We start from the raw sequence: 9936 nt of genomic DNA, 5'->3' as shown, positions 1-9936 counted from the left end.
CTTATAACTTCACTAATATATACTAAAATTTAGGTGTACTTTTTAATACTCTCTGTGAACTTGTGTGAAGGATATACTTCTACAGTTTATGTGTTTCTTGTAAACAGCTTAATGCATCGTATATTTAGAAACTGAACATCATTCACTCCTAACAATGATAGATGAGGAGTAACACCTGAGTAAAACATGTACAGCTTTAATCAGTGAATTATATTTCTTTCTTCTGAAAAAAAGCTCATATAAAGACACTTGACGTAATTCTTAACTAGAAATATCACATATGCTTCATAGTTAATAGTGAATTGATAGCACAATTCACTATTAAGTACTCTATTCACAGACGCGAATAGAGGCGAATTTGCGCCAGGCGACATGAATGACGCAAAATGCGCAATGCATTTTCTGCAAACACGCGCTATTCGCCTCATTCGTATAGAAGGCCGATGGGGCCAAAAGTCTTCAAACGGAACGTGTGAAATTTGTCCGCGTTTCTTTTGTTCGTGTAGACACGCACATTTTGGCCGTGTTAAGGCAGCGATTTTTGCAGCATTTATTTGGTACGTGTAAAGACGCACAGTTTGACCACATTAAGAACGTGTTCCTCAACGCGCACATTCTGGCCGTGTTAAGGTGGCAATTTTGAACGTGTAATATTTTTAAGGCATTACAATCTATATTACCCTCATATTAATACTTTCTTTAGTTTATTTTATGTTCATAGGATACTCTTACTCCCAGGTCCGTGTACCTCCTGATCGTTTGAACAGAAATTAAGCTAGATTTGCCTCTTTTTTTCATGGGTTAAAAATTAGAAAATGCTTTAATATTTCAATATAATTTTTTTATGCTGTGTGAGCGGCCCTGAAACACCTTGTACGCGTGCGTACGCCCCTTCGGTTCATAATTCCAAAGTATAGCCTATAATTGGGTCTTAAAGGTGCTGTATGTAGGATTTTGACTCTACTAAAGCATAAAAATACCATAACATGTTTGCAGATATTTAAGAAACATGCTAAGTTAACATACTTGTTTATCTGAAAAACAATGCTACAGTCAGCTATTCTCCTTTGAAAATGTGCGTTCCGGCCCGGAATGTCTGTGTTTGTTATGATTTGTGAAACCCGCCCACTGCCAGTTTACCCAATTGTATTTCGGCACCACAGGTTGCCAGTTGGCGGAAAACACAGCGTATTTAATTGTATTCATCCTCATGTGCGCTAGTTCCTGTTGATGTCGTTAATCTGGCAACCTGTGTGTGCGTCAAGTCTGAGGAGGAGGGGTCTGGTGAAAATAACCGTCTCCAATATTTTGAATTTGGACTGCAATACCTAGTTCAACCACTCGGTGTCAATCCTACATACAGCACCTTTAAGACATTGCAGTAGACTAATTATTACTGTGAAAACTGAAGTAGGCCTAAAGTTTCTAATGGGGTGAATGTGTTGCGTTTCAGCAAAATTAATTTCATTTATAAGAAGTAACAAATGAAAAGAACAAATCAAAGAAGTTCAGATTGGAGTACCCCACATGTTATTAAGGGGGGTTGAAGACTGTATATATAATTCATACAAGATGGGAATTGTGAGTGTTCTACGTGGCATTCAATCATCTGTGTTTGTAAAAAAAAAAAAAAACTGCAATTGCTCCATACTGCATTTGTTCTAAGAGAAAGATGTTATGTCATGGAGTTTTGCTAATTGGTATACCCCTCTCTGATCAGTGGTATGTTCCCAGGGTGCCGTACACTTCAGTCCGTGGGAGGCACTCTGAGGAGAGGTATGTGTTTTAGTTAATGGACGACTTAATCGTTTTTAGAGTTTATTAAGTAGAAATTAAGATGATGTTTGAATAAAACATGGTGGCGTTTGTATTGTTGAATGTGTTATGTGTTAAACAAGGGATTACTAATGTTGAAAACGCTGTATAAATGAGTGTTTGACGAATTTTTGGGATTAATATATCTCAACCCTGCTGAAAAAAACAGCTTAAACCAGCCTAAGCTGGTTGGCTGGTTTTAGCTGGTTTAAGCTGGAAATAGCTGGTTTTAGCTGGTCTCCGAACCTGGCCAAGCTGGTGTCTATTTTACCTAATTACAAATGAATCAGATTGTTCCACTTACTGACAAGGTTAAATTCAAGGGTAGTTCAGTATCATAGTCAAGCAGGCTAGATGGTACAGCTTAAATAATTCCAGTTGCTAATGATATAATATATCTGAGAGGAGTCTAAAACTAAATTATAAAACTGATTTCACAAATAAATTATAGCATAAAATATAGCATAAATCTGTAGCATGCCCTGACTCAAATCAGATTAAATTATTGTCTGAAGAAATACATTCACCATAGTTGTATGACCAAATATAATCAGCTGTTTTATTTTTAACAAGTGTTTGGGTTTTGAATAGACTTGTACACAAAATACAAATGAAACAAACACAGTATTTATATAATAAGTAACAATTTTAGTGTCATCAGTAATTAAAAAATACTAGAATTTTTTTTTTTTTTTACAATATCTTTTACAAGAAATGCATAAAGCATAATCTGATACATAAATTTATATTAATTTAATTCCCATTCAGACAAGTTACATATACATAAATATAACTTCTGGAATGTTTGAGTCATCGAGGACTGATTGAAGACGTTTAGTATGTACAGATTATCATTTTCTTTGTTTTCTGTAACACTTTGTACTATTTTACATATACTTCAGTTATTTCCAAGGATGGAATTCTTTTAAAACTATAAACACAAGCACCAAAGTTACAAAATCAATTGTGTGATGTTTGTAAAATAATGAAACACTACTTGTTATAGAGAACGTAAACTCACATTTGTTTTTCATTAACATCTTTTCTCTGTTCTCACAATTTTACAGTTAAGGCAAGACATGCTGTTGTCGACTCCTGGCAAATTTCCAGGCTAAAGTAATCAACTACTTCCATTGTTCAAAACTAGGTTTCCCACTTACTGTTAAATACAATTCTCAAAAGCATGACTGACAGTAGCAAAGATCTGAAAGTGTAGGTTGTGTGTGTTGGAGTGGGGTTTGGGGGTGAACAAAGGGAGAGAACAGACTGATTATCAGTTTTTCTCCACAAGACACCTTTAGAACCGAGTGACTTTGCTTGTTCTGTAAATGGCTTCAGGTAGACTTGCATAGATGGCTCATGAGTTCCAAACCAGAGGCCAGCAAGGATTGCATGCTTAAATCTCATTTTAGGGGGCAGTTCATTCAAGTGTAGCTGTATAGGCCATATAGAGAATTTTGAAGATTTGTAAACAGGGGACCTATCAGAATTAAAAATTGTATGAAACATTGTTAGGATTTGAAAGAATCCCACCAGGTTGTGACAACTTTTCATACATAACTCCATCAAAGATGTCTGTGATACATTCTCAGCACTGTGTGGTCGGTCAAATCGATAGCTGAGGTGCTTCTGAATTTCTGGATTTTCCAGAAGGTTCTGAATCTGTGGTGCAACTGGCACATTGATAAAGAAGCTACCATTATTTAAAGAAGTGATCCTGTTTCATTACAGGATGGACATTGTGTGATGTTCTGGTCAGTAACTAGTTTTTGTGTTCCAATGTGACATTTGCAGGCTCGACAGTAAAGATGAAACTCAACTCGATCTCAGAGTTGTTCTTGAATATCTTATTAAACAAATGTTTGGACCCTGGGACTACATCATTACCAAAAAGGAAATTAATCAGTCTCAGCAAGTCATTTAGTTGACAGCCAGTAATATTATGTACAGCAGCATGAGTCATTATCAGCAGCAGAGCCTCTGCCTTTGTGATGGAGCCTGTTGTTTGAGAAATGGGTCCATCCCTGTGTCTGTGCCAATTTTGTGAAGTGGATCATCTGTTGGTATTTGAACCTCACTTTCACTGTCCGTTGCATCTGTATCTTCAGAAGATGTGCTAAAAGTGTTCTCATCCAATTCATCCCGACCAAATAAATCTGAGACAGCCTCACCCTAGAGAATTTCAAAAAGAAATTTTAGTATGGGACAGGATAAACAACTGTGTTTGAATATGCAATGATTTTTAAAGCTGCACTATGGAAGATTTTTTATATGGAAGATTATGCATGCGGATTATGTATGTATAAGATTATGTATAATTATGTAGCTGCGGAGGCACCTGCCGTGGAGGGACCAGCCGCAGAGGAACGAGCCGTGGAGGGACCAGCTCTACAAACACCAGCCGCAGAGGGACCAGCTGTTGATGGACCAGCCGCTGAGGCACAACCCGTGGAGGGCCCAACTGTGGAGGCACCAGCTCTGCAGTCAACAGCCGTGGAGGAACCACCTTCCTCATCCATGGAATCCTGCACTTTTTTTAGGAAACTCACAGAGGCTGGTGTGCGAGGAATGCTTTGCCTTCTTTTCATGAAGGGGTACACCAGTGCTTACCCCAGCTCCTCCAGAAAATTCCTCCTCCTTGAACTTTTCCCCTGTCTCCAGGTGGGATTGATTTCCCTCCATAGCACAAATGAATTGTAGGCGGAGACATCGATTATATTGAAGAAGAGAGCCATGGGCCAGCTGTCTTCCGTCCACATGTGTATGTTGCAACGATCTAGAATATTACACGCACAAAATTTTAGTAAATTTATTTAAATTTTAGTAACTTTTTTCCCCCAGTTGATTTCAACTTCAGTTTACCATTTAGCTTAGACTAAGTTATTATCAAATATTATACAATTATTATTAGCAGTGAATAAATACAAGTAGCACATACCTTGTCCAGATTGTCCACTCCACCTTTGGTAGTGTTGTAGTCCAAAATCATTTTCGGCTTTCTGTCCTCACGTTCACTTACTGCTGCATCGTTGTGTGCGGTGCTCATAAGAATCACGTTCTTGTTCTTTTTTGGGCAGTAGGACACGATGGTGTGTGTCTCGGTGAATGCAAACAAAGATGAAAAACGAGTCCTGTTTCTTCTTGTGACCAAAGCACTTGGGAGCTCTGGCTTGTTTTTTCTTACAGTTCCTATCATCATTATTTTTCTCTGTAAGAGCTCTGTGCCAAGACCATAGGAGGTGAAAAAATTGTCACGTGACAATGTGCCCCTCAAGATAATGTAGCATTTCAAGCACCACATGTTTGCCCAGGTTTCGCTCGTGTTGTGCTCCTGCAGGTTTGCCAGGGTACACCTGCATATTGTAGCTGTAGCTGCTTTTGGCATCACAAGCTGCCCAAATTTTGAGACCATATTTAGCTGGTTTGCTCGGCATACTGTATACTGGTTGAACGGGCAGCGGCCCCTGAACCCAAGCAAGCATTCATCTACAGTTACATTCAAGCCAGGATTATACATCATGGGAAGCCTTTCTACCCATTTTTCCCACAGTTCACGGATGGGTGCCAGCTTGTCTGTTTCTCTTCTTGCAGCTCTTGTTGATTTGTCATCAAAACGGAGCACACTTGACAATCTCTCAAAATCTTTCAGCGGCATGGTAGCCCGAAAAATCGCTCTCTCCATCTCTCCATGCCACAGGCTTTGTGTTGCCTCATCGTGGGATTTAAAAACTCCAGCAAGGATGAGAAGACCAATAAAAGCTTCCATTGCAATCCAGTCAATCAGTCCACTGATCACCAAACACTCAACGCTAGAGGTCTGCATTCCCGCGGCGACCAGATTTCTGTCACATGTCGACCCGTCTGAAATCCTGTCTGTCCTTATATGGTTTAGTTCCTGTTCTCGTTTGTTAATTATCATTCATTGTCCCCACCTGATTTGTATTATGTTGTTTGCTCTTTTGTTCCCTTCCGTTTATAAGTCCTCAGTTTTCCCCTGATCTTCGTCTCGTCTTAACGTCATTAAATGGAAAGTGTGTTTATGTTTATTTAGTTCTTCGAGTCTTATTTGTTTCAGTTCGCTAAAACCACATACCCGTGACAATTTCTTGCGACGCGGGATTAAATTCCTGAATAAAACGCGGTTGCGGTCGGTAACTCTGGTGCAGTTTGAATGGGAGCGGGCGGTCTAACAATATCCCGTTCCCGACGTCTTTTCAGAACAACATATCTGCGCTTTACTCAAGCACGGGTACAGCCTGCACTTGACTGTTATGCACGCGCTGCACGCATGAACCAGTGTTTCGTTTTATTTGCGAGTGTCTGTGGCGCAGCATGTGCATAACGATGCTCAGAGCAGGCTAACCTACCAGTGAATATACGGCCCGGAGACAGAACAGGCAGGTTGTCGATGAGTGACAGAGCAGAATAAAGATGGTGGATGCGCTGTCCTTGAAGTACGCTCAACTCGGATTTGTTTATATTTTGCTTAGCCTATAATTTTAAATGACAGGTGTCTAATTTATTTATTTATTTCTTTTTCTTCCGCAACACTTTTCCTAAGCTACTGTGTTTACAGCAAGATGTTAATCGAATTTAGTATTTTGACAAGACGAATAAAATTATAATAGGCCATTTTTGTACAACCTACTTTTTTTCCCATCTGCGACAATTGTTCCTATTGTGTTGTAAAGGTTAAACGAACTGTATCCTGACAAGACGAATAAAAATAAGGAATACAATTTTTGTACATTTTTATTTTCTCTGTGACACTTTTTTCCCTACTGTGTTGGCAGCAAAATGTTAAACGAATTTCATGTCTTAAGACACAAAATTCGTTTAACATTTTGCTGTCAATAAAAGACGCATGTCACCTTCAGCACCATGGAGAGTACTGGCAGAGGCGGACACAAGGGCAGGGTACCCAGTAATGTTCAGAACCAGGGATACCTCCTCCAACACAGGTGTGCACTGTTTCCCCGCTGATAGGGAGCCTCAGCTGCAGGCGGTTGGGCCAATTAGCAGACACATAAAAGAGAACAAACAGGCCTCAGAAGGGGAAGAAGCGAGTGAGCTGAGCAGATGGAGGGTGCTGGCAGTTATAGAGAACAGGCTTTGAACTGGTTCTACCCCAAGTGAGCTCTCAAGGATAGAGGCCTATTGGAGGACGTGAGTAGATCGAATTCCTTTGACTAATACTGCATCTCCTCTGTCTCCCATCCAGATGTAATTGGCTGCTACGAGGACTACTTGAGGAAGAAGAATTATTTGTGTTCGAGTTTTTTCCTATTCCCTTTTCCCTCCACCTTTTGGAAGAATAAAGAAAATTGAGTTTTGCTTGACTGGAATTCTGCCTGGTGACTTGTGTACTTTGATCTCTTGAGCTATTCCCTCCAAGATGTATGGAGGAAGCTTACAAAATAAACAGTTATTTGTTCTTCTGTTTGTAATTTGTTTATTTTCTTGCTTAATTTTTCAGTTAATTTCAAAGACTCTACCCCACAACTTCAGGCCCAGTATAGAACACACACACACACACACACACACAAGCATCAAGTCTATACTATATGAAGATGTGTAGATAAAAGGTTCCCCCCCCCCATGTTATGAGACATGCTAATTTAATGTCATGCTTTCTTTCCGGTTCCAGGTATCAAAAATGAAAACAGACTGGCAAAATAAAGAAAACTGAAGAGCTGACTACGAAGCAACATGAAAAGAAAAAAAGACAGTGGCGGGAAAACAAAGCGTTATTATAAAAGAATAGACACAACACCATCTAGTGAGGAAGATGATTCACTTCAGCTTATTCAAGAAGCAAATGAAGTTCAAGAAAATCGTCAAGAAGCTGCCCCAAAAGAACAGCCATTCTTGTCTCAGCAGGTACATGTCCCAGTTAAAAAAAAATCCAGTTTCCAATTTTGTCAAATAAATCTAATTTTAAAGGTTGACTGAACTTTCAAATGTTGAAGTCAACATTATAAATACGTAAAATTATAGTTCATTTAGAAGGAACAACTTATATTATTAAAATATTAAAAAGCAGTAGCTTAAAGTGTCAGGTTTTATGGTCAGGTCCAACTAATTGATCACAGATTATGCTCCTGAATAACTTGTGTATTTTTGCCAAAATATTTATGATGACAAACATTTGTTACTAAGATTTAACATTTTAGTGTTTACTTAATTATATTAACAGTAATAATAATTATAATAAATAAAATAAAAGATAGAATAAAAATAATGAATAATACTAATTATTGTAACAGTCCTGTTTTATTTCAAGTCACTATTAGACTGAATAAGATTTTCAATAAGTATATCTGTATGGTGTACTGAATTCTCGGTTTGGTCTACACAAGTTAAAGTAACTGAGTATAATTATAATTGTAATAATTGTAATTAAGCTAAACTAAAACAACATACACTATTCTTGAAAGTTCCAAAGCTTGGCAAGCTTAGCTGTCTTTTTTAAAGTTTGAGTTTCCAACTTATGTTTATTTTATTTTACAGCGTAATGACGTCAACTCAACTCCCCCAAAAAATGAGATACAGGCACCAAGACAAATAAATACATCTACCCCAAAATAATCACCCAAAACAAAGAAAAGAAGAAAAAAAACACTATCAAAATTGAGGGGAAAGTTGTGCAACATGGAAGAGAAGATTCTGGAGCAGACTAAAGAGACTATAAACCTAAAGAAAAGACTGAGAAGAGGGAGAGAAAGCTGGGACTTGTGAACATGGAAGGCAGAGAGGTCCAAAAAATATCCAGAAAGAGAAGTCACCAGAGAATATTACCCAACAACCAGAGAAGATTAATGCGCAGAACTGTTAGCCACTTCTTTCACCAAGATGAAGTTTTGACTGTAATTGGCAAATTTGGTGAAATTCGAAAAAAGGGCCAGATATTTCGCAAGAGAGCCTTGACAGACAACATGGCAAATCTTCATAGAAGATTTCAGTCTGAGAATCCCAGGCACAAACTTTCCATGTCTCAGTTCTGCAAACTTAAGCCATTTTGGATTGTCCACCGTAGAATAAAAGATAGAAATGTGCATGAAAATTTTGGACTGAAGATAAAAAAAGCTGCATCAGCTAGGAATCGTAGCCACATCCTCTCCAAGGGACATTGTGCAGGCCAGTGTGTGTAGTGGCAATGATATATCCTGCATGTACAGGACATGCAGCAATTGCAAGAATAAGAAATTTCCCACAACACTGGATCCTTCACTGAAAGAAAACATCATAATATGGGAAGAGTGGGTTACAAAATCTGTACCAAAAAAAAAAGTACAAATGGGCCCACTGAAGAGAAGGAAGTGAGGAATGTTTTTCTTGAGAAGAGACATACCTCCATTGAAAAGCTTGTAGAACTGACACAGGACCACCTCTCAAAATTCTCAAGACACATTTACAACATCAAGCATCAGTCTGAAAGTCTGAAGAAATTGAGAGAGTCCCTTACCGAGAATGAAGTAGTAGTTCATGTTGACTACAGTGAGAACTACGCTTGTAAATATAGCAGAGAAATAAAAGAAACTCACTTTGGAGGTGGCAACCAGCAGGTAACCCTCCATACTGGAGTTATTTATCTCAGTGGGGGGAAGGTGAAGTCCTTTGCATCGCTTTCAGACTGTCTTCAGCACAATGCCATAGCCACATGGGCTCACCTTGACCCGGTGCTGAGGAGCATACGAGACAAGCATCCAAATGCAAGGAACATCCACTTAATTTCAGATGGGCCCACATCTCAATACCGGAACAAAACCAACTTTTATCTAGCCTCGACAGTGCTATTCATGAGAGGATTTAATTGTGTAATATGGAACTTCACAGAGGCATCCCATGCTCCTGATGGAGTGGGTGGTGCCTTGAAAAACCTGGCTGACAGAATTGTGTCCTACGGTACCAGCATACCAGATGCTGATACTCTTTTTGAGCAGCTAAATCTCAAATGTAGATGTCAAAACTAGTGCTGAATTAGTACCACCGGACCTGAAGACAGTACCTGGACCAATGAGAATTCATCAGGTGAGTAAACACATTGAACAACATTTTCAAACACAATGCAAATAGGCTAAAGTAACTTTACCTAAAAGGAGAAAAAGTAATTTTTAAGGT

The 9936-nt window shown here is 38.7% G+C and overlaps 2 protein-coding genes across 2 annotated transcripts in view; both read right to left on the bottom strand.

Moving 5' to 3' along the window:
* The window catches only part of LOC131538747 (gastrula zinc finger protein XlCGF8.2DB-like), a 149236-nt gene that overhangs the window by 15762 nt on the left and 123538 nt on the right, over positions 1 to 9936 (bottom strand). The window lies entirely within an intron of this gene.
* Positions 1519 to 8337, bottom strand: LOC131538778 (uncharacterized). The gene is made up of 3 exons (XM_058772890.1): positions 4754 to 8337; positions 4154 to 4591; positions 1519 to 3987 (listed from the first exon to the last, which is right to left on the bottom strand). Exons 1-2 carry the CDS (start codon positions 5732 to 5734, stop codon positions 4529 to 4531), a joined length of 1044 nt encoding a protein of 347 aa, XP_058628873.1. The 5' UTR covers positions 5735 to 8337; the 3' UTR covers positions 1519 to 3987; positions 4154 to 4528.

Source organism: Onychostoma macrolepis, chromosome 04, assembly GCF_012432095.1.
Source record: "Onychostoma macrolepis isolate SWU-2019 chromosome 04, ASM1243209v1, whole genome shotgun sequence".
Classification (NCBI taxonomy): domain Eukaryota; kingdom Metazoa; phylum Chordata; class Actinopteri; order Cypriniformes; family Cyprinidae; genus Onychostoma; species Onychostoma macrolepis.
The sequence above is the reverse complement of the archived record's forward strand: the minus strand, read 5'-3'. Positions and strand labels throughout refer to the sequence as shown.

Bases quoted from the DNA above. Each gene is read 5' to 3' on its own strand.
- LOC131538778 (XM_058772890.1), bottom strand. From the start codon at position 5,734: ATGATAATTAACAAACGAGAACAGGAACTAAACCATATAAGGACAGAC. The intron at 4,592-4,753 runs GTATGTGCTACT...GTAATATTCTAG, and splicing joins GAGTGGACAATCTGGACAAG to ATCGTTGCAACATACACATG.